Here is a 26,244-nt window from a genome sequence, read left to right on the forward strand (position 1 = left end):
GACAAGCTGCTATCTCTATCAACGGTGAAGTGGGGCCGTTTTTCAGAAATAAGAGAGGGGTTCGCCAGGGAGACCCCCTTTCACCGCTGCTTTTCAACTTCATTGGTGAGGCCTTGTCTGGTATTCTTTCTGCGGCTTCCAAGGCCGGACACATTCACGGTCTGGTTCCACACCTGTTGCCCGGGGGCGTCTCCCATCTTCAGTATGCAGACGACACGCTTATCCTCATTCAAGGTTCGGATGTGGATATTGCCAACCTTAAATTCCTGCTGATGTGCTTTGAGGATATGTCGGGGCTCAAGATCAACTATCACAAAAGCGAGGTGTTTGTGCTGGGTCAGCGGTTCGAAGAGCGGACTTCAATTGCTAACAAGCTTAACTGCAAACTTGGCTCCTTCCCCTTCATTTATCTGGGCCTCCCTATCTCTGACAGAAAGCTAACCCTAGAGCGAGTGGCTCTTTCTTGTGCGGAAACTCGCCACTAAAATCGAACCTTGGTTGGGAAGGCTGATGTCGTCAGGGGGACGACTTATCCTTTCTAATGCATGCCTAGACAATCTCCCGATGTTTGCGATGGGCCTGTTCCTCCTCCATGATGGGATTCATGCGAGGTTTGACTCTCATCGTTCTAAGTTCTTTTGGGAAGGAGCGGGACCGAAGAGGAAGTACCACCCGGTGAACCGGCCAACTTGTTTGTAGACCCAAGGAATATGGAGGGCTAGGGTTACTCAATACCAAAAAGATGAATGTGGCATCGATGTTGAAGTGGATTTGGAGAGCTGTACCGGGAAGAGGACACGATCCGGGCTCGCATCATCCGTGCTAAGTATGTGGACGCCTCCGACTTGTTTGCGGGATCGGGTCATGGAGGCTCCCCTTCGGAAAAGTCTTCACAAAATAAAGAACCTCTTTAAGGTAGGAGCAAAGCACAAGGTGCGGAACGGCAATAGAACCGGCTTCGGAAGGACTGGTGGTGGGGAAGGGGCCCCCTACTGGAGTCCTTTCCTTTGTTATTTGCCATCTGTGACAATCAAGATATTTCGGTCGCTGATGCGTTGTTTCAAGACAATCTGCAAGTCCGTTTTTGTCGTTCTCTTGATCCGGAGGGTGTGCGGCAGTGGGAAGATCTTCAAAGAAGTTTGGCTGCGGTGATTCTCACCACGGGTCACAAGATCTCTTGGCACCTAGAACAAAATGGATCATTCTCAGTGAGATCCATGTATGCTATGCTGTCGAAGGGCACGACGGTGGCTCATTTCAAAGACCTGTGGGAAGCCTCGGTTCCGCTAAAAATCAAAATCTTCTCCTGGCAGTTAGCCCTGGATAAGCTGCCCTCGGCACTGCAGATCCTTACTCGACATGGTCCATCAAACGGCCTATGTGCCCTGTGTGGTGCGCCTGAGGACGTTAGCCATATCTTCTTCTCCTGCTCTTTGGCGATCTTCGCGTGGTCAGTCACGCGCCAGCTGCTCGGGTGCAACTGGCGCCCCGCTAACTTTGCCCAGTTCCATGATATCTTGTCTAGCTTCTCGGGTTACCCCAGAAAGCTGTTGTGGATCCTTTTTCTTGCCCAGTCTTGGGCGCTGTGGAATGTGCGCAATAAACTTGCTATTGAAAAGAAAATTATTGCTTACCCAGCTGACATCGTTTACAAAATCATCATTTTTTTGCAGCTGTGGAGCCTAAAATGCAAGTCAAGAGAAAAGGAGGGCTTAAACTGGATGGTGCGCGAGCTAAGGGAGCTGTACGCGTCTCTCAGGCCAGCGATGTCATGATGGAGTAGCCCGTGCCATGGTGGGGTGCCTGGGACGGCCTGGAATGCATGAAGACCTCTCCTTATATGATGTGGCTTTCGCTGTCTTCATGAATCTTGTTTAGAAACTCTATGCTTATGTGTGCGTTGGCGAAGCTGTAATGCCCAGCAGTATGTATCTAAACCTTGCTACCTTGTTGGCTTTATTAATTTAAAGTCGGGCAAATCTTTGCCTATTATCTATAAAAAAATGTAATTCAGAAGCTATCAATAAGATATGTTGTCGGGTCATGCACAACTTCAATATCTCCAGAAATATATTATTTGCTTTTGTATTTTGTTATTCTGACACAACGAGGGATTTGATTTATTCAGAACTATTTCTCTGTTGCCGTCCAATGGCCTATCAAATTGTATTCTAATTTGAAAGAAAGTAGTAAATGGAACTACAATTTCCTCTTTCGGATATTTTTTACTCCCTCCGATCCGGAAAAAATATCGGGCGGAACATTTTACAAAAAAAAATCCTCGCGCTTCTATTTTAATCAACCCGCACTACACCCAACCGAACCATCCTGAAACGCACGCAGACGAATCACCAAAACGGACCACTTCCGTCGATCCTCACCCAATCCTAACAACAGGGCCAGTGGCGCCCCCCCCATGAACCACGCCGTCGTGCCGGGCTTGCTCGCCGGTGCGTGCGTGCATCCCCGTGCGCCGCTCCGTCGAGCTCGCCTGGCTGCATCGCGCGCGTGGTGGTGGGGCTCCACGATGCGACGGCCACACACCTGCACGACTTGCCGCCCGTGGCAGCCCAGCTACTCGCTGTCACATGGCAGACTGGCGCCTGGCCGGCGAAGGGGATCCACCCAGTCTCCTCCATGGTAAGCCTCCGATCTGGAGTCCATCTGAACATGACACCTTTAGAAGGGTGCGCCTCTTCGCTAGACAGTAGCAATGCAATTGCATTAATCATTTTTAGAAGGGTTTAATTATAAAAACGCAAATCTACTAACCACACGACACTTTTTCAGATCGGAGGGTGTACATAGATGTCTGAACTACCAGCTACTCGCCGTCACATGGCAGACTGGCGCCTGGCCGGCGACGGGGATCCACCCGGTCTCCTCCATGGTAAGCGTCCGATCTGGAGTCCATCTGAACTAGACACATTTAGAAGGGTGCGCCTCTTCGCTAGACAGTAGCAAGGCCATTGCATTAATCATTTTTTAGAAGGGTTTAATTATAAAAACGCAAATCTACTAACCACCCGACACCTTTTTCGGATCGGAGGGTGTACATAGATGTGTGAACTGGTTTGTTTATAGTGATTCATGGAGTAGAAACATGTCCATGTTAAAAACACCATTAATTTTTAGCGGTGGTGGTATCTCCGACGAGGTCGTAGACGAGAAGAGATCGCCCGAGGCAACAGCTCTGTCGCATCCACCGCATGGCAGCGGCTCTGTCGCATCCACCGCATCATCAAGGACGATTGGAACGTCACGCTCCCAAATGCAATCCCTACTTAGGTCATTGAGTATTGCAACATGCAAGCAACCCCCGGAGGAACCAGCTCTGCCGGCACATAAGGTCCGCCAACCATGATCTCGAGAGGTTAGACGATAGTTTTGTCAAAGTAGAACATGCCAGTCTCGCACAACATATTGTTTGTCTTGTGTTTCCCGTTGCAACGCACGGGCAAATTTACTAGTAGATTTAAACTTTGCTTTTCTTGATAAATGTGTGATGTACATGTATGTACAACTTTAAACTCAACTCTTTTTTTTTTTTTGGTATCGAGTGACAGATTCATTAAAAAAAACATCACATCCTATTATAAATGGTAAATTTTGATGCACACGTATGCACCCCGCATTCTACTAAACTAAATAAGATTTTAAGATCTGAACACAAATTGCAACACTACATTATTGATTATTCATTTCGATCATCGGCCATTAACTTAATTCAGTGGTAAAAACCGCCCAATGCCACCATCGACCTTCAGCAAGCATGCTCTGCATGCGCCTACGTCCACGCACTCAACTCGATCGATAAAATCCATCAAGATCGAGGAACTCGTCCGGGTCAAGAGACGGCGCCTCCTCCTGCATCGGCACGATGGCGACGTGAGGATGGCCGCCGGCTCGCTGCAGCAAATGCGCCAGCAGCGGCAGAACAAGATGAGCAGGAGCCTCCTGGTGGAGCTGTAGCTGCCCGCCTTGCTCGGCGACCATGTCGATCTGCGCCCGCACCCTGGCGAGCTCGCACTGCGCGGCGAGGATCTCCTCCAGCAGACTGTTGATGATCCCGGTGCACCCGTACACCGGGTCTCCCACCCGCCACTACGCCTCCATGGCCAACGTCTCCGCAGCTTGCCTTCTCTCCTCCACCGGCAAGCTCTGCAGAACGGCAATTCACTAATGTAAATCTTCAAATATGCAAGTAACGATCCAACTCTAACCGGTTTAGTAACGAAGTAGCTGATTGTTTGCCAATAGCGGATTAGTACGTACCTGGAGGAGCCTGGCGTCGTTGTTGGCGCCGAAGACCCGGTGCACGCAGGTAGCGGTGGGGGTGCGAGGCAGGGAAGTAGGGGGCGAGCACACAGTCGCTGGCGCACTGCCGCCGTAGGTACTTGCACGCCGCGCACCGCTTCGGGTAGCTGCTACCGCCGCCTCCCAGATGGTCCTTGTCCGGTTGCATTTCCACGTTGCCCGTCATCCTGGACATGATCGATGACGGTCTAGCGCAAGATCTTCGTGTGAGTTTCTGGGATTTCGTGGATCTTTGGAAGATTTTGGGGAAGATCTCGTGGCGCGTTCTTATATAGTCACCGATGCATGATGCATGGAGGAGGAGCTGGAAATGGGAACACCAACAGCTACGTTCTGGTAAGCATGGCAACCTTAACGGCATTGTTTGCTGCTAATTATACACATCACAAATTATCTCAACGTGGTAAAAAGACGTTATCTAGGAATTTTCCATATACTCTTCAATTCTTGGCATATATCTATTTTATTATCTATTATAAAGGTTTTCTAGTTCTCAGAATTAAGTTTGTGCTCAGTTAAATTCTACTCGGTTTGATTGCATTGTGATTCGTGCATATGAGTTGTAGGTTGGGTTGCAACTATGTTTTTTTCTAGCTGCAAAAAGAATTGCAACTGCAAAACTCCTAGTCATAAGTGGGTGTGATGGCGTGCAAGACACACGTCCGTTGGGAACCCCAAGAGGAAGGTGTGATGCGTACAACAGCAAGTTTTTCCTTAATAAGAAACCAAGGTTATCGAACCAGTAGGAGTCAAGGAACACGTGAAGGTTGTTGGTGGCGGAGTGTAGTGCGGCGCAACACCAGGGATTCCGGCGCCAACGTGGAACCTGCACAACACAATCAAAGTACTTTGCCCCAACGTAACAGTGAGGTTGTCAACCTCACCGGCTTGCTGTAAACAAAGGATTAAATGTATAGTGTGGAAGATGATGTTTGTTTGCGGAGAACAGTAAAGAACAGAGTTTGCAGTAGATTGTATTTCAGATGTAAAAAGAATGGACCGGGGTCCACAGTTCACTAGTGGTGTCTCTCCCATAAGATAAATGGCATGTCGGGTGAACAAATTACAGTTGGGCAATTGACAAATAGAGAGGGCATAACAATGCACATACATATCACGATGACTACTATGAGATTTAATCAGAGCATTACGACAAAGTACATAGACCGCTATCCAGCATGCATATATGCCTAAAAAGTCCACCTTCAGGTTATCATCCGAACCCCTTCCAGTATTAAGTTGCAAACAACAGACAATTGCATTAAGTATGGTGCGTAATGTAATCAACACAAATATCCTTAGACAAAGCATTGATGTTTTATCCCTAGTGGCAACAACACATCAACAACCTTAGAACTTTCTGTCACCGTCCCAGATTCAATGGAGGCATGAACCCACTATCGAGCATAAATACTCCCTCTTGGAGTTACAAGTATCAACTTGGCCAGAGCCTCTACTAGCAACGGAGAGCATGCAAGAACATAAACAACATATATGATAGATTGATAATCAACTTGACATAGTATTTCATATTCATCGGATCCCAACAAACATAACATGTAGCATTACAAATATATGATCTTGATCATGATAGGCAGCTCACAAGATCTAACATGATAGCACAATGAGGAGAAGACAACCATCTAACTACTGCTATGGACCCATAGTCCAGGGGTGAACTACTCACACATCAATCCGGAGGCGATCATGGTGATGAAGAGTCCTCCGGGAGATGATTCCCCTCTCCGGCGAGGTGCCGGAGAGCGATCTCCTGAATCCCCGAGATGGGATTGGCGGCGGCGGCGTCTGCGGAAGGTTTTCCGTATCGTGGCTCTCGGTACTGGGGTTTTCGCGACGAAGGCTATAAGTAGGCGGAAGGGCGGAGTCGGAGGGCTGACGACGGGCCCACCACATAGGGCGGCGCGGGCCCCACCCAGGCTGCGCGGCCCTATGGTGGTGGCGCCTCGTCGCTCCACTTCGTTTCCCTTTCGGTCTTCTGGAAGCTTCGTGGAAAAATAAGACCCTGGGCGTTGATTTCGTCCAAATCCGAGAATATTTCCTTTGTAGGATTTCTGAAACCAAAAACAGCAGAAAACAACAACTGGCTCTTCGGCATCTCGTCAATAGGTTAGTGCCGGAAAATGCATAATAATGACATAAAGTGTGTATAAAACATGTGAGTATCATCATAAAAGTAGCATGGAACATAAGAAATTATAGATACGTTTGAGACGTATCAAGCATCCCCAAGCTTAGTTCCTACTCGCCCTCGAGTAGGTAAACGATAACAAGGATAATTTCTGAAGTGACATGCTATCATAATCTTGATCAATACTATTGTAAAGCTTATGAGATGAATGCAGCGATTCGAAGAAATGGTAAAGACAATGAATAAACAACTGAACCATATAGCAAAGACTTTTCATGAATAGTACTTTCAAGACAAGCATCAATAAGACTTGCATAAGAGTTAACTCATAAAGCAATAAATTCTTAGTAGAAAGCTTTGAAGCAACACAAAGGAAGATATAAGTTTCAGCAGTTGCTTTCAACTTCAACATGTATATCTCATGGATGATTGTCAACACAAAGTAATATAACAAGTGCAATAGGTAAACATGTAAGAATCAATGCACACAGTTCACACAAGTGTTTGCTTCTAAGATAGAAAGAAGTAGGTAAACTGACTCAACAATAAAGTAAAAGATAGGCCCTTCGCGAGAGGAAGCATGGATTACTATTTTTGTGCTAGAGCTTTTCATTTTGAAAACATAGAAACGATTTTTTCAACGGTAGTAATAAATCATATGTGTTATGTATAAGACATCTTATAAGTTGCAAGCCTCATGCATAGATTACCAATAGTGCTCGCACCTTGTCCAAATTTGCTTGGATTTACATGGATTATCATTGCATAACATATGTTTCCACCAAGTGTCACAAAGGGGTACCTCTATGCCGCCTGTACAAAGGTCTAAGGAGAAGGATCGCATTTGATTTCTCATTTTTGATTATTCTCAACTTAGACATCCATACCGGGAGAACATAGACAACAGATAATGGACTCCTCTTTAATGCATAAGCATTCAACAACATATAATATTCTCATAAGAGATTGAGGATTGATGTCCAAACTGAAACTTCCACCATGATTCATGGCTTTAGTTAGCGGCCCAATGTTCTTCTCTAACAATATGCATACTCAAACCATTTGATCATGATAAATCACCCTTACTTCAGACAAGACGAACATGCATAGCAACTCACATGATATTCAACAAAGGTGTAATAGTTGGTGGCGTCCCCAGAAGCATGGTTACCGCTCAATATGCAACTTATAAGAAATAAGATACATAGCTACATATTCTTCACCACAATAGTTTTTAAGGCTATTTTCCCATGAGCTATATATTGCAAAGACAAAGGATAGAATTTTAAAGGTAGCACTCAAGTAATTTACTTTGGAATGGCAGAGAAATACCATGTAGTGGGTAGGTATGGTGGACACAAATGGCATAGTTTTTGGCTCAAGGATTTGGATGCACGAGAAGAATTCCTCTCAATACAAGGCTAGGCTAGCAAGGTTGTTTGAAGCAAACTCAATTATAAAACGGTACAGCAAAACTTACATAAGCACATATTGCAAGCATTATAAGACTCTACGCTGTCTCCTTGTTGTTCAAACACCTTAACCAGAAAATATCTAGACTCTAGAGAAACCAATCATGCAAACCAAATTTTAACAAGCTCTATGTAGTTCTTCATTAGTAGGTGCAAAGTACATGATACAAGAGCTTAAACATGATCTATATGAGCACAACAATTGCCAAGTATCAAATTATTCAAGACATTATACCAATTACCACATGAAGCATTTTCTGTTTCCAACCATATAACAATGAACGAAGCAGTTTCAACCTTCGCCATGAATATTAAAAGTAAAGCTAAGAACATATGTGTTCATACGAAACAGCGGAGCGTGTCTCTCTCCCAAACAAGGAATGCTAGGATCCGATTTTATTCAAACAAAAACAAAAATAAAAACAAACAGACGCTCCAAGTAAAGCACATAAGATGTGACGGAATAAAAATATAGTTTCACTAGAGGTGACCCTGATAAGTTGTCGATGAAGAAGGGATGCCTTGGGCACCCCCAAGCTTAGATGCTTGAGTCTTCTTAAAATATGCAGGGATGAACCACGGGGGCATCCCCAAGCTTAGACTTTTCACTCTTCTTGATCATATTGTATCATCCTCCTCTCTTGACCCTTGAAAATTTCCTCCACACCAAACTCAAAACAAACTCATTAGAGGGTTAGTGCATAATCAAAAATTCATATATTCAGAGGCGAAATAATCATTCTTAACACTTCTGAACATTGCACAAAGCTACTGAAAGTTAATGGAACAAAGAAATCCATCAAACATAGCAAAACAGGCAATGCGAAATAAAAGGCAGAATCTGTCAAAACAGAACAGTCTGTAAAGACGAATTTTTCTGGGACACTTAACTTGCTCAGATGAAAATGCTCAAATTGAATGAAAGTTGCGTACATATCTGAGGATCACGCACGTAAATTGGCAGATTTTTCTAAATTTCCTACAGAAGGGGCTGCTCAATTTCGTGACAGTAAGAAATCTGTTTCTGCACAGTAATCCAAATCTAGTATTGACTTTACTATCAAAGACTTTATTTGGCACAACAATGCAATAAAATAAAGATAAGGAGAGGTTGCTACAGTAGTAACAACTTCCAAGACTCAAATATAAAACAAAGTGCAGAAGTAAAATAATGGGTTGTCTCCCATAAGCGCTTTTCTTTAACGCCTTTCAGCTAGGCGCAGAAAGTGTGAATCAAGTATTGTCAAGAGATGAAGCATTAACATCAATAGGTATCTTAGATGCTCCATCATCCATAGTGGTGCTAAGGGCTTTGTCAATTTTAGGCCTATAATAGTTTTTTGGCTTAGGCACTTTAGAGACATACATGAACTTTTGTTCCTTACCCACATAAGCTTTCTCCTTAAACTTAAGAGAAGAAAAAGTTGAACCCAAGGTTCCCATAGCTTCTTCAAGTTCACTAATCCTATGGGTTCGATTATCATGAGTAGCACAAGTTTCTAAAACGGCAATTCTCTCATTGATTCCACTTAGAGTTTTATCAAGTTTATCAGTGTTATTAAGTAATATTTCCAATTTAGTCTCAACACTTGGAAGATTTTTCTCTATGGCTTCCAACTTTTTCATGACATCTTCAAGAGAGATTTCAATTTTAACTTCATTAACAGGTGGTATTCCAACTAGACTCTCAATAATGCAACTAGCTTCTAAAGCAGGAGTGCCTAGGAAATTACCTCCCGCAAGAGTATCCGAACATACCTATTCCAGCTAGAGATACCAACATAAAAGTTCCTAAGTAGGATAATAGTGGAGTGTTTCTTAATGCACCTATGATGAGCATCACTAATTCTATACCAAGCATCTTTAAAACTTTCTCCCCCTTGTTGCTTAAACGAACTAACTTCAACTTCGGGATTACTCATTTTTAGCAGTAGTAAATAAAGCAAACTAAATAAAGTAAATGCGAGTAACTAATTTTTTGTGTTTTCAATATAGAGAGCGCAAACAAGACAGTAAATAAAGTAAAACTAGTAACTAATTTTTTTGTATTTTTGATATAGAGAGCAAACAAAGCAGTAAATAAAGTAAAGCAAAGCAAGAAACAAAACAAAGTAAAGAGATTGGATGTGGGAGACTCCCCTTGCAGCGTGTCTTGATCTCCCCGGCAACGGTGCCAGAAAAAGTTGCTTGATGGCGTGCAAGACACACGTCCGTTGGGAACCCCAAGAGGAAGGTGTGATGCGTACAGCAGCAAGTTTTCCCTCAGTAAGAAACCAAGGTTTTCGAACCAGTAGGAGTCAAGGAACACGTGAAGGTTGTTGGTGGCGGAGTGTAGTGCGGCGCAACACCGGGGATTCCGGCGCCAACGTGGAACCTGCACAACACAATCAAAGTACTTTGCCCCAACGTAACGAGTGAGGTTGTCAATCTCACCGGCTTGCTGTAAACAAAGGATTAAATGTATAGTGTGGAAGATGATGTTTGTTTGCGGAGAACAGTAAAGAACAGAGTTTGCAGTAGATTGTATTTCAGATGTAAAGAATGGACCGGGGTCCACAGTTCACTAGTGGTGTCTCTCCCATAAGATAAATGGCATGTCGGGTGAACAAATTACAGTTGGGCAATTGACAAATAGAGAGGGATAACAATGCACATACATATCACGATGACTACTATGAGATTTAATCAGGGCATTACGACAAAGTACATAGACCGCTATCCAGCATGCATCTATGCCTAAAAAGTCCACCTTCAGGTTATCATCTGAACCCCTTCCAGTTTTAAGTTGCAAACAACAGACAATTGCATTAAGTATGGTGCGTAATGTAATCAACACAAATATCCTTAGACAAAGTATTGATGTTTTATCCCTAGTGGAAACAGCACATCCACAACCTTAGAACTTTCTGTCACTATCCAAGATTCAATGGAGGCATGAACCCACTATCGAGCATAAATACTCCCTCTTGGAGTTACAAGTATCAACTTGACCAGAGCCTCTACTAGCAACGGAGAGCATGCAAGAACATAAACAACATATATGATAGATTGATAATCAACTTGACATAGTATTCCATATTCATCGGATCCCAACAAACACGACATGTAGCATTACAAATAGATGACCTTGATCATGATAGGCAGCTCACAAGATCTAACATGATAGCACAATGAGGAGAAGACAACCATCTAGCTACTGCTATGGACCCATAGTCCAGGGGTGAACTACTCACACATCAATCCGGAGGCGATCATGGTGATGAAGAGTCCTCCGGGAGATGATTCCCCTCTCCGGCGGGGTGCCGGAGGCGATCTCCTCAATCCCCCGAGATGGGATTGGCGGCGGCGGCGTCTGCGGAAGGTTTTCCGTATCGTGGCTCTCGATGAGGGGTTTTCGCGACGAAGGCTATAAGTAGGCGGAAGGGCGGAGTCGGAGGGCTGACGAGGGGCCCACCCCATAGGGCGGCGCGGGCCCCACCCGGGCCGCGCGGCCCTATGGTGGCGGCGCCTCGTCGCCCCACTTCGTTTCCCTTTCGGTCTTCTGGAAGCTTCGTGGAAAAATAAGACCCTGGGCGTTGATTTCGTCCAATTCCGAGAATATTTCCTTTCTAGGATTTCTGAAACCAAAAACAGCAGAAAACAGCAACTGGCTCTTCGGCATCTTGTCAATAGGTTAGTGCTGGAAAATGCATAATAATGACATAAGGTGTGTATAAAACATGTGAGTATTATCATAAAAGTAGCATGGAACATAAGAAATTATAGATACGTTTGAGACGTATCAGGGTGTAACTAAGAAAAATTATTCGGACCATTAGATTTGCATTGTGATTCATGCTAGTCATCTGTTGCAACATGAGATGCAATTAAAATTTGATAACATCATCTTCTAATTGAGAACAAATTTGGTTCTCAGACAACTAAGAAATAGTCACACCCATCTATTTATATACTAAAAGAAAAATACAGAGATCTAAAACGGAGACACGAGGTTAGTCGACATCACTAAAATTATTTAAGTCGTCTGATTTTGATGGACCTAATTACAATGGCTGATATTTAAAAAAACTTTTTCACACAAATTTATACAAGGACATTGTTTGTCACGTAACATGTATAAGGTGCAAAATTTTCTAACCAGTCAGGCCATGTGCGTTACGCTGGCAGTGATACCAGATTGCCCAAACGGTACCATAAATACTGGCCGTGGATTTGAAATATAGACGCATGCAAAACATGTACCGGTGGGGAAACATTGACGATAATCTCCCAAAGGAGTAGTTGTACGAACAATTGTGCAGCTACAAGCTTACAACTCTGTCTAATATCGGCCGCAAAAGACATGATGTCACCAATAACGTTATAAATTGGATTTGTGTCGAACAGTGTCATTAACATGAAGCAAACACAGATGAAACCCATCAGCTTTAAATTTTGATGTTGTGGAATTAAAAATAGATGCAATAAACTCGAGCGAGTCACGTACATGTAGGGCCATCATGTAGGACACAACAAAAAGATGAGGTTTTTTTTTCTCGGCCGGTATTTCCAAAATCTCACTGAAAACGGGTTATTTGGTTTCTACCAAAGAGCAAACACGGATGAAACCCATTAGCTCTAAAATTTGATGTTGCAAAACTAAAAGTCGATGCAATAAACTTGACCGAGTCACGTACATGTATGGCCATCGTGCAGAACACGGCAAGGACCATAGAGGATTTTCGCGGCCGATATTCTCAAAATCTTGCCAAAAACGATTATTTTGGTTGCTACCAAAAAATCTTTATTCCGGACAAAATTTATTGGTATTTATAAAAAAATTACTCAAATTTAAACTTGGATGAATTTATAAATTTGTTTGATAAATCCCATGAGGTATTGTGACCGGTATTTCTGAAAACCAGTATTATGGATGACCACCGACACGAATATTTTCGCACTAGCTATGTGCATAAAAAATCAGTAGTACTATGTGTTCAGTTTATGATAACAAGCACATGTCCTATATTACGTGAGTGAGTGAAATGAACTATTCATAAAAAATTCTAGTGACTAGTAATAATATTTTTTATACTACTTCCATCTTAAATCTTAAGGCGTTTTTAAAAAAACTCAAACCAAGTAAAAATTGACCAAACTTTTAGAAAAATCTATCAACAAATATAATATTTTGTAGATACGATGAAAATATGTTGATACTGATTTTGTATTTTGCGTGTTAAAGTTTTTTGGTAAAAAAATTAGTCAAACTTAACATAGTTCGATTTTCTAAAAATAATATAAGGCTTAAACTTTGGGATGGAGGCAGTATAAAACATATAGGAGAGTCGATGCAAGTATACAAAGTATAAGCATGAATTCGATACCATGTGGGTCTCATCTGGGATGATGAGAAGAGAAGCTTGGATAAGAGGAACTGAGAGAGAACATCTGATCAAAAATGTCATATTTTTTTATGTAAAGTTATATAAAACATTTTGTCATGAAAGTGAGGTGTTCATCATCAAAGCAAAGATTTAGATAGAGAACAATATAGTCAAGATTTTCAAAAATTAAATGCTGGTATATAAAATATTTTCAAATGCCACTCTAAAGGAGTATGCACACCATATAAAGTCCATAATTTTTAAATTTCAGAATTATCTGTATCTGTACGCGAACAATGTATTCTAGAAAGTACAGAGGAGGCAATGTGATGTCTAAATAGTAATGGTCGAGGAAAACAAATATATCATGTGGATATGATGAAAGATATAAATTGATTCACAACAACATGTGCGTGGTTAGATCAAGCAAGTGATGATGAGAATGGGCATGAGATAATTGTTTAAGAATCTAATCTAAATACACTATTTTAATTGCATGGCCTAGATTGAGAACACATACGAGTGAAGTAAAATAAACACGCCTCAAATAAGTAAACGGTATGAGATTGCACAAAAAAGGAATATTTGCATTATTTCAATTGACCAGCAAGATAGAAGAAGAAAACACAAGATTTAAGTACAGTGATTATATTACAATTTCGTTTGCAAGTGGAACATTTCTAGCATGATTATCGCCGAGAAGATATACACTTAGGAATAAAAAAAAAGTGTAAGCTATGAAGCTAAAGATTGATGCAAAAGCAAAACTCTACGATTTTTCATGATGGGCCATACAACTTTAACCTAAACATGAAAAGTATTTATGAACATACAAAACTCTTTGACAAACCCTTTTATCAAATTCCAACCGTGGAGGGGTGACTTAAATTGAGTACAAATATGTAGGTAAAAATATGGTTGTCATATAAAATAGCAAAAAAAAATTCTTCATAATATAGTAAAGGTACACGCTTTCTATAATTTAAAGTATCCATCTAATACATACCAGCATCTCAAAGTTTGTATAATAGTTATTAACAACACATAATAAATCTAGCCGCGCAAATAAACAGGGCATGCTAGGTTTTCAAACAACATAGGGGAAACTGCAGGGGGAATCGACCTATAGGATGAGCCCCTTGAACTTTTTATTGATGATACGATTGAACCACGGAAGGAAGACGACACCGTACCGGCGCTGGCATGCATTGACTAGAGTACTAGACGCCTGGAATGGGCACACGAAGGACGGGGCGTAGCCAGAGGTTTGCCTTGCGGCGCGCAGTGAGCCCGAACGTTTCGGTCATGTCGAGCTGCGCCGGGTCGAGCACTCCGGGTCCGGGCTGGTCCAGCTCCCAGTCGAAGTGGAGCATGAGGCTGGCTAGGGCATACTGCACGATGGCGGTGCCGAACGCCATGCCAGGGCATATCCTCCGGCCGCCGCCAAAAGGCAGGAGCTCAAAGTCGGCGCCTCTGAAGTCCATGCCGGCCGCCTCATGCTCGAACCTCTCCGGCCGGAACTCCTCGGGCGCGTCCCAGTATCGCTCATCGCGGCCGAGCGCCCAAACGTTGACGAGGACCTGCGTGCCCTGTGGCACGTCGTAGCCGAGCACCTGGCACGCCTCCCGGCTCTCTCGCGGGATCAGCAGCGGCACCGGCGGGTGCAGCCGCAGCGTCTCCCGCATGACGAGGTGCAGATACGGGACCTCGCCGAGCCTTTCCTCCACCACCGTCCCGCCAGCAGCGAAGGCTCGACGGACCTCGGCCGTCGCCCGCTGCATGGCCTTTGGGTTCTTGATCAGCTCAGACACGGCCCACTCCAGCGTGGTGAAAGCCGACTCGCTGCCGGCGCCGAAGAGTTCCTGCATGGAAAGCGAAAGGGTCACCAACCTCTGAGATCGATGTTTTCAAACATTGTACGTACTACCCAGTTAAGTAAGAGGTGCTTACAAAGACGAGGAATTTGATGACATCTGTGTCGAGCGGGAAGCGGAGGCCCCCCTCCTTCTGAATTTTGAGCAGGACGTCTAGCAGATCTTCGGTATGGCCGTCGCCCGTCTTCGCTATGTGCTCTTGGATGATGTCTTCGAGGACCACGAAGACCATGTCTTGGCACTCCTGGGCATCACGCAAGGCGCTGCTGAGCCCACAGGCGATCCGCGACGACGGCCACAGGTCGGCCGGGTGGAAGCCCCCCGTCAGCTGGACGGTGCGCTCGAGCTTACTGAGGAGCACGTCTAGGTCCTTGCAACGGACACCCATCACCGCTTGCACTAAGGTCTCGGCCACCAGCGCCGACAGCCGCGCCCGCATCTCCACGGGGCGCGCCTTCGCCGCCGCATCAGCGACCTCGTGAAGCATGGTGGAGACCTCCTCCTCACGGATCCCCCGGAAAGATAGGACGCGGCGCACGGTGAGGAGCTCTGTGACCGCGATCTTGCGGAGCTGACGCCACTGCTCCCCGTACGGCGCATTAACGAGGTCGCGCCCGCCGTTGGTTAGCAGTCGCGTGGTGGCGGTCAGCCGGCGAGAGGCGAACACCGTGTCGTGGGTCTTCATCACCTCACGGGCCGCTTCGCGGGAGGTCAGCACCAGCGTCTGCACCTCGCCGAGCCGGAGCAGCATCACTGGGCCGTATCGCCGGGACAGGGCGCGCATGGCATGATGCGGGAGCGCGCCGACGAGGTGGTGCAGGTGGCCGATCACAGGGAGCGCCCATGGAGATGGTGGCAGCCGAAGCCCATCCACGCCATGTGCTGCCGCGCGCCTGCGGCTGGCGAGCACGACGAGCAGCGACACAAGAACCAAGCCAAGGTAAAGGTATTGGTCCTCCATTTGTGCGCGCTTCAGATGATCGTGAAGAAGCAGATGTAGCAGAAAGTGGTCGTGGCCGCTTACTTATAGCCTCCAACCAAGAACGAACACGCTACCAACCACGCCGGCCGTATGCAATTCATTTATTTGAGACAAAAAAATCAACGCATGCTACGAATAACGCCCGTATGGCACACTGTCCAAAAGAACTTGGAGGACTAACAGTGGATTTTTTTTGAAGTGGACTAAAAGTGGACGTTCCTCTTACTTATTTGAACAGGACATTTTTTTAGCCGCCTCTAATATGCGTGAGGCTCAGGCACACGCCGTTGTCCGTTGCAGCTACGCACCCTTCTCTTAGCCACGTGCAGGTTTTGGTCAAACCAGATTAGCGCGTTCAAAGCGCACGGGTTATAGCCGATATATGTCACACACACATATAAAATGACAAATATGTCATACACTGTATCTCAAGCTGAAGCTTCGAGCAAAGTTTGTGACATATTTATTTTTCTATATGAGTTGGCTTACATATATCATGCATGCAGTTCCTCGGAGCATGATTGTGTTCAACCGTCGTGAGCCATTTTGCTACACCACCAATTGTGTTTAATCGCTCGCACGCTTGCCTTTCGTCGACCTACTGATTACTAGGTTGTACACACTCTGAGAGTTCCTCGCAGTTGCAAAGTCGCACTTGGATGCTTTGATGCTAACCCTGACCATTCAATGTAGGCTCTTGGCACTTAACTTCTAGCCACGCCAATGCTCGAGGATTGCAGGCCAGCCATGTGGACTGAACATGGAGATGAAGGTGGCGAGAAACCTCATGCGCAAACTCGGATTGATCATAGGGGATGAGTCGCCGTCAGAGACAGCCTTGGAAGCCTACCACCGGATGTTCGAGGCAGAGCTAAACAGTTGGCCGCTCTCCACGATTAGAGGGTGCTCGCCACCATTGGTGGGGATGTCGGGTGGTCGCCTCATTGATCCTCGACCCTGACGTTGGTGTTACCATCTACGGGTGTAAACAGTTTCGATGTCATACGAACCTAAGGTGTTTGTGTGCAATGTGTGAGGCCTTAATGACCCCATACTTGCGTACAAATGTTAAGAGTCTAGTATCTACTACGGGTGTGTCGATTGTATGTCTATAGGAGACGAAACTCTCAATTGTAACCCATGCTATTATAATTGAAACGATTGGCGCGCATTTTGACGCTTATTTCATTTTTATTGCCGGCTATCGATACGCGAGTTGGGGTGATAGTGGCTTGGACACTACTAGGAAAAAAACTAGCACCAATATAGCCAGTTGTGGCGCACATTGCTAGTGGCGTGCAACTTCTATATAGAAATGGCGCACCACTAGCATGTGCGCCATTGTTAACCCATTACGGTGGCGCACTAGGTTAGGGATGCGCACCCCCTCTCCCTTGGATCGTCTTTTTTGTTTTGAAAAGAATAAAAGAAAATGATAGAAATTTCAAAAAATAAAGTCCTTTGAGATGGCCATGGTTATGTGTTCTTGTTGTTAGGAAATTAACAAATATGAATTTCAACATACTATGCGAAATGACGTCATGTTCCGGTAAAACGGTATTTCTAGTTGCATACGGTCTCCGATGAAAAACTTTTTTTATATGAAAATGTATCTAAGGAAAAAGTTATATAGTGATATCTTAGATTCTCCAAAATTAAACGGGAAATATGAGTTTTCCCAGCTTTTAGTTTTCAGGCATTTTTTTTTGTGAAAAAAAGTTAGCAGTGGTGCACTAAGCCTTGTGGTGTGCCACTGCTATGTTGGACGACCCCAGATCCGGATGCACGATCCAACCGCTCTCAACACGTGTAAGCAAACACACGATCCATGTGCTCCTTGTTCCTACGTTCTTATTGGTCGAGGCCGGTCCCTCTATTTCATCCACACATCCCTTATCTTTCCTCCTTCCTCCTCTCCTACCTCATTCCTTACTTCTCTTCATACATCTCAAACAAGAGGCTTCGCCGGCGCACCTCCTCTCGCAATTTCCTCTGCCGGCCGACGCACCTCCTCCGACCATCTCCTCCATCGGCCGGCGCCCCTGCTACTCCCTTCTTCCTCCCCTCTTTGTTCCTCCTCTCCCCTCCTTCCTCGTCTCCTCCCTTCTCTCCTCTCCTCTCCTCTCTCCTCCCTCCTTTCTCCTCTTTTCCGGCGCCCAGCTCCCTCCTCTCTTCCCTTCCCTGCCTGGTCATTCAATCCTCTGCCGGCCGTGCCCTCCTCCCCGTCTTTTGGCCACACCATTCTGCACACCATCCTGCCCGACACCATGTGAGCAAAAACATTTCCAAAAAAGCGAAAACAAATTTTATTTTATGGTCCGCCACTGATGCCCAAAACATGTTCGCCACTCGTAGCTGTTTTCCTAGTAGTGGGATTAGCAGGATGATGCAGATTGATATCACCCTTGTTGATGCTAACAGTGTCACGGCTAAGGTGACCCCCCTGGGGCACCATTGTGGTGGTTGACTTGCGTTTATGGTCCACAAGATGAGGATGACAAGGCGGCTTTCCTTTTTGAGCTCCGAGACATCTGCATGCCTTGCCCCGGACATGGGCGCCCTTCAGGGATCTCGACACGATCTACCACAATGAGGACAAGAACAACGGACACCTAAACCAACAAATCACGTGCAGATTTTGATGCTTCTTGAATGCATGCGATCTTAAAGAGGTCTACCTGCACGGGAGACACTACACGTGGTCGAACAAATGTGAGAACCCCCACCCTAGTCAAGCTTGACATTGCGTTCATCACTGTGGCGTGGGAAGAACTCCATGGCAAATTCTCCTTGCGCTGCCTGGCGACAGTTGTGGCGGATCACAGCCCCTCCTCCTAGACTGCACCACATAATCCATGGGCCGGGAGCGGTTCCAGTTTGAATAGCTGAAGCTAGACGACTTCAGTGAGGCGGTGCAATCTTATGAGCAGCTGAGATTGACGGTGACACGGATCCTTTCCAGCGGCTCGTGGCCAAGCTGAAGCGGACGGCCCGCATGTTGGAGATATGCCCAAGAGGCAATAATAAATGGTTATTATAATATACCTTTGTGTTTATGATAATGTTTACATACCATGCTATAATTGTATTAACCGAAACATTGATACATGTGTGTTATGTGAACAACAAAGAGTCCCTAGTAAGCCTCTTGTATAACTAGCTTGTTGATTAATAGATGATCATGGTTTCGTGATCATGAACATTGGATGTTATTAATAACAAGGTTATGTCATTATATGAATGATGTAATGGACACACCCAAATTAAGCGTAGCATAAGATCACGTCATTAAGTTATTTGCTATAAGCTTTCGATACATAGTTACCTAGTCCTTTCGACCATGAGATCATGTAAATCACTTATACCGGAAAGGTACTTTGATTACATCAAACGCCACTTGCGTAAATGGGTGGTTATAAAGGTGGGATTAAGTATCCGGAAAGTATGAGTTGAGGCATATGGATCAACGAGTGGGATTTGTCCATCCCAATGACGGATAGATATACTCTGGGCCCTCTCGGTGGAATGTCGTCTAATGTCTTGCAAGCATATGAATAAGTTCATAAGAGACCACATACCACGGTACGAGTAAAGAGTACTTGTTAGGAGACGAGGTTGAACAAAGTATAGAGTGATACCGATGATCAAACCTCGGACAAGTAAAATATCGCGTGACAAAGGGAATTGGTATCGTATGTGAATGGTTCAGTCGATCACTAAAGTCATCGTTGAATATGTGGGAGCCATTATGGATCTCCAGATCCCGCTATTGGTTATTGGTCGGAGAGAAGTCTCAACCATGTCTACATAGTTCGCGAACCGTAGGGTGACACACTTAAGGTTTGATGTTGTTTAAGTAGATATGGAATATGGAATGGAGATCGAAGTTTTGTTCGGAGTCTCGGATGGGATCCGAGGACATCACGAGGAGTTCCGGAATGGTCCGGAGAATAAGATTCATATATAGGAAGTCATATTCCAAGTTTGGAAATGATCCGGTGCATTTATGGCAGGTTCTAGAAGGTTCTAGAAAAGTCCGGAAGAAAGGCACTATGGAAGGTGGAGTCCCGGAGGGACTCCACTAGCATGGCCGGCCAAACCCTAAGGAGGAGGAGTCCCAGGTGGGCTCCACCTTGGTGGCCGGCCAGCCCCACCTCAAGGAAAGGTGGGAGTCCCACCTTGGGTAGGACTCCCCCCTTGAGTAGGTTTCCCACCTTTGGGAAGTTTTAGTGTTGGGGTCTTATTCGAAGACTTGGACTACAACTCTTGGGGCTTCCACCTATATAATGAGGGACAAGGGAAGGGTGGCCGGCCACTGAAGCCTCCAACCTTGGCTGCCCCCTTCATGGCCGGCGCCCAAGGCACCCCTCTCCCCAAACCCTAGCACCCCTCCTCCACATACAACTCCCGCATACGCTTAGGCGAAGCCCTGCCGGAGTTCTCCATCGACACCGCCACCACGCCGTCGTGCTGCCGGGATTCCGAGGAGGATCTACTACTTCCGCTGCCCGCTGGAACGGGGAGAAGGACATCGTCATCAACACCGAACGTGTGACCGAGTACGGAGGTGCTGCCCGATTGTGGCACCGTCAAAATCTTCTACGCGCTTTTGAAAGCGGCAAGTGATCGTCTACCGCAGCAACGAGAGCCTCCTCTTGTAGGCTTTGGAATTCTTCAAGGGTTAGTCTCGTTCATCCCCTCGTTGCTCCCATCTTCTAGATTGCATCTTGGCTTGGATTGCGTTCTCGCGGTAGGAAATTTTTTGTTTTCTATGCTACGAATCCCTACAGTGGTATCAGAGCCGTGTCTATGCATAGATGGTTGCACGAGTAGAACACAATGGTTTTGTGGGCGTTGATGCTCTTGTTGTCTTTAGTTTGAGTACTTTGCATCTTTGTGGCATAGTGGGATGAAGCGGCTCGGGCTAACTTTACATGACCGCGTTCATGAGACTTGCTCCTCGTTCGACATGCAATATGTATTGCATAAGAGGCTTTGCGGGTGTCTGTCTCTCCTACTATAGTGAAGATTCAATTTACTCTTCTATTGACAACACTAGTATCACCGTTGTGGTTCATGTTCGTAGGTAGATTAGATCTTACTCGAAAACCCTAAACCACGTAAAATATGCAAAACAAATTAGAGACGTCTAACTTGTTTTTGCAGGGTTTGGTGATGTGATATGGCCATGATGTGATGATGAATATGTATGAGATGATCATTATTGTATTGTGGCAACCGGAAGGAGCCTTATGGTTGTCTTTAATTTTCATGTTGAGTAGTATTTCAAAGTAGTTGTAATAGTTGCTACATGAGGTGAACAACCATGAAGACGGCGCCATGGACCTTGACGCTACGCCGACGATGATGGAGATCATGCATGCCCGTTGATGATGGAGATCATGTCCGTGCTTTGGAGATGAAGATCGAAGGCGCAAAGACTAAAGGGCCATATCATATCACATATGAATTGCATGTGATGTTAATCCTTTATGCATCTTATTTTGCTTAGAACGCGACGGTAGCATTATAAGATGATCCCTCACATTAATATCAAGATAATAAAGTGTTTTCCCCTCGTATGCACCGTTGTACAGTTCGTCGTTTCGAAGCATCTCGTGATGATCGGATGTGATAGACTCAACGTTCACATACAACGGGTGTAAGCCATGTTGCACACGCGGAATACTTGGGTTTGCTTGACGAGCCTAGCATGTACAGACATGGCCTCGGGACAACGGAAACCGAAAGGTTGAACGCGAGTCATATGGATGATATGATCAACATGTTGATGTTCACCATTGAAGCTACATCATCTCACGTGATGATCGGTTTTGGTGTAGTGGATTTGGATCGTGTACCACTTAACAACTATGAGGGATGTTGAATTAAGTGGGAGTTCATTAGTAATTAGATTAAAACATGAACTAATTATCATAAACATAGTCTGAGTAGTATTTTGAATTAATTTGTAGAATTGGCATCCTTTATTCTACCATGCGCTAGTCTTGTAATTGAGATAGAAATACTGTTAAGTCTGACAATAAACTTTACGGACTGGTACCGTATTGTTAAAGAATCAAGAAATGATTAAGTCATATTGCAAACTTTTAGTAAACCTCACATTGTTGATTCAAAGAAGTATGGTTTCAGTTAGTACCTAAAGTTATCTTGTCTCCGTGAAACTTGAAGTTCAAATCTGTTTGAAAAATAAGGAGCTGAAAATTTAGTTTTCATAAATAATCAAGGTATGAGATATATGTGATATCTAAGACCTTATTGCAAGATGATAGAATATAATTTGGTGAGACTACATAAACTCATAAGTTTTATGGGAATGTACGAAGGTTGAAGACGCAAGGCGTCCCAATCCTCCAACTATTGGGGCACTAACGATATTCGCACATCCATGAAGTGATCATCCTTAGTATGCACCGTTGCTAAGACTCGTGGTTTCGAATACTAAGGTATATATTCTACGTGTGCATACAACGGGTGCAAGCCAGATTTGCACATGCGAATACTAAGGTTAAACTTTACGAGCCTAGCATGTACAGACATGGTCTCGAAAAGTCATCATGATATGATGGATAAAATTATGAGTGAAATTGTTCATCATATTAAAGGGTTACTAATAGTGAAATCCGGAACACTTATCATATGATGATCAACTTCAAAGTAAGAACTTCAAGGTTATTGGTATTTGACCAACAAACCTAGAAGTTATTGATGTTGAAGTGTTTTCTGAATAATGAGGAAAGCTAAAAGAGAAACTACAAAAGATTATTGGCGAAAGAAAGAAAAGACTAGAAAGTCTAGCTCAGGTGTATATAAATGATATACATGTTATGGTTGTATTCCTAGTTAGGTCACACAATGAAATTCTTGGGTATTAGTACCATATTGGTTGGTATGAAGTGTCATACAAAACAACGCAATACAAGAATACAATGGCCTAAGGAATATGGTAATAATGCACGTCTGGAACATAATAAAGTGTTGTTATGTTTATCATTGGCATTCTACCTTGCCCTTAGAATTTATAATAAAGAACTTAATAATTGTTATTTTGCTCTGGTCAAATGAAAACAATGAGTTGTTCAAATTATGACATTACTCCATGTACGATGGATAAGTTATTATAAATCTTAATGGTGAAACTTATTTGTGGAACCGCCATTTAGGTCATGTTAGAAAGGAACGCATGAAGGAACTCCATGCAAATGGATTTTTCGAGTCATTTGATTTTTGAATCGTTTGGCGCTTGCAAATCTTTTCTAAAGAGAATGACTAAAATACCGTTCATAGGCCAAGAGTTGAACGGGCAACTAACTTAGTGGAAACATACATGCTGATGTATGTGGTTCACTGGGCATAGTTGTGTGCGGGAGATTCTTCTACTTCATGAAAACTTCCAACAATGAATTGAGTATATATATGTGGATATATTCAATAAGGAAGAAGTTTGAAACATTTGAATGGATTCAAATAAATTTCAGCATGAAGTGGAAATCATCGTAATAGAAAATTCAAATATCTATGATTGGATCATTGGGAAAATATTTGAATTACGAGTTTTTAGCGAACATCTAAGAGAGTTATGAAATTGTTCTACAACTCACATTTCTTGGAGTATCATAATGATGATATTTTTAGTATCCGAGAGATGTATCCAAACCTTGTTGGATTAATGATGAGATAAAATATTATGACGCCATTATATTTTTGTGGATTATGCTTTAGTGACTACCGCTTTTACACTTGAATAGAGCATCATCATGATCCGTTGAAATGACACCATACGAGTTATGGCATGGGTATGAACCACGATAGTCTTTTCTTAAATTTTGGTATGCATAGCATAAGTAAATAAGTTTACAACCAAAATCGGATAAATGTCTTTGTTGGTTATCTCAGAGATTTGATTGGGAATTCTTCCCACAAGACAAAGACAAAAGTGTTTGTCAATGTTTCTTATTTTCGAGAAATTGTTTCTAGCGAAGTATTTGAGTGGGAGGACAATAGAACTTGATAAGGTTTATGAACCTGAGCATAATGATCAGAGTAGCGCAGCATCGGAATTGGTTCCGGAAGCGGCCACGTCGATCATAGCTCCCATGACTAAAAAATGTTTTAGCCATGGAGATCAAAGTACCTATTGAACTTTGTAGGTATGATTTACTTTGTGATCAAATAAATGATTTGTGGACAAAGGATTGTTTTTTGAACAATGATAAATCAACTACATACAAAGAAGTTATGATGGGCCCTAACTCCGTTAAAATGGCTATACGCCATGAAATCCAAAATAGATGAATACTTTTTGAAAGTAAATGGATCTATAAAATTGATGGACTTGGATGGAATATCCTTGAAGAAGCTTGACTTGTCGAAAAATTGTTTACGACAAAGTTCAAAGAGTTGACTACGATAAGATTAGATCTTCCATAGCAATGCTTATAGTCTATGTGGATTATTCTAGTAATCACTACATATTTCTTTTATGAGATATGCTAGTAGGATGGCAAAATACACTACTTAACGAAGTGTGTATTAAAGGTGTATACAAGATACAACCAATAGTTTTGCTAGTCCGTAGAATACTAGATAGGTATACGAACTTCAATTGGATGAAGTGAGTATCGCGGAGTTGGAATCTTCACCAGATGAAAATAGTCAAAGAGTTTTTGATTTCATCAGAGACGATGAAGAGGCTTGCATTTGCAAGAAATTAAGTGGGAGCGCTGAGACATATTTATAATACTTATGTAGATGACATATAGTTGGTTATAAATAATGTAATTATATACTTGATTAAAAGGTTTCATTGAGAATTAACTTTAATGAAAGGATATGGACTAAAACATATTTAGTGTCAAGATCTATGAAGATAGATTGAAACACATAATAAGTTTAAGTCAAAGTACATAGAATGGATATTGAAGTAGTTCAATATAGAAATATTAAGAAGGTGTTCTTTTCATGCGAAGGTTTAACAAGACTTGAGTGTAATTGACACTCGATGAGTAAAAACACATGAGTGATTTTAGATCACGAATAATATGTACAAAATCAGATGTCCTATGCTCTAAAAGGTTAGGAGCATATACCAGAATGATTCATGTGATGATCATTGGACAAACAGTAAGAATATCCTTGTGTGCTTTAGAAGAACCAAGGATATATATATATAGTTTTATATGGGGTAATGACAAACAAATCGATGTAAGGTGTTACACCGATATTAGTTTGGTCACATATAAAAAATAAAATTTCAATCTCAGTTAGGCTAAGTGTTGTTTAAAAGGTAGCACAATGAGCTAGAAGTTGTCTATGCTAGATTTAGAAGAATTCTAAATATTGTGACGGATTCTACAAATGAAGGCAGAGTATGTCATTGTTTTGACAATGACTGAGGAGGTTCTTTGAGAACTTGGTGTAGTTCCGATAGTGTCAGAACTTTGAAGCTATATTGTGTATGACAATATTAGTGACATATTTCAGACCGCGGAATTAAGGTTCCACCAGAGGACTGAACATATAAGAATAATGCCGACTCATTTGGAAAATGAGTGATGCGTTGAGACGCAAATGAATTGCTAAATACATACGTTTCTGAGCGTGTCAGATCCGTTGACTAAAACCTCTCCCGTGAGCAATACATGATAAAGCACCGGAAGGCCAAGGTGTTATATCTTTACAAATGTAAACTAGATTATTGACTCTAGTGCAAGTGGGAGAGCTGTTGGAGATATGCCCAAGAGGCAATAATAAATGGTTATTATAATATATCTTTGTGTTTATGATAATGTTTACATACCATGCTATAATTGTATTAACCGAAACATTGATACATGTGTGTTATGTGAACAACAAAGAGTCCCTAGTAAGCCTCTTGTATAACTAGCTTGTTGATTAATAGATGATCATGGTTTCGTGATCATGAACATTGGATGTTATTAATAACAAGGTTATGTCATTATATGAATGATGTAATGGACACACCCAAATTAAGCGTAGCATAAGATCACGTCATTAAGTTATTTGCTATAAGCTTTCGATACATAGTTACCTAGTCCTTTCG

The 26,244-nt window shown here is 43.3% G+C and overlaps 1 protein-coding gene across 1 annotated transcript; it reads right to left on the minus strand.

The window, feature by feature from the left end:
- Positions 1-14,524: 14,524 nt before the first annotated feature.
- Positions 14,525-16,150, minus strand: LOC124678554 (dolabradiene monooxygenase-like). The gene is made up of 2 exons (XM_047214433.1): positions 15,255-16,150; positions 14,525-15,166 (listed from the first exon to the last, which is right to left on the minus strand). Exons 1-2 carry the CDS (start codon positions 16,137-16,139, stop codon positions 14,525-14,527), a joined length of 1,527 nt encoding a protein of 508 aa, XP_047070389.1. The 5' UTR covers positions 16,140-16,150.
- Between the last annotated feature and the right edge of the window lie 10,094 nt (positions 16,151-26,244).

This window comes from Lolium rigidum, chromosome 1, assembly GCF_022539505.1.
Source record: "Lolium rigidum isolate FL_2022 chromosome 1, APGP_CSIRO_Lrig_0.1, whole genome shotgun sequence".
Lineage (NCBI taxonomy): Eukaryota > Viridiplantae > Streptophyta > Magnoliopsida > Poales > Poaceae > Lolium > Lolium rigidum.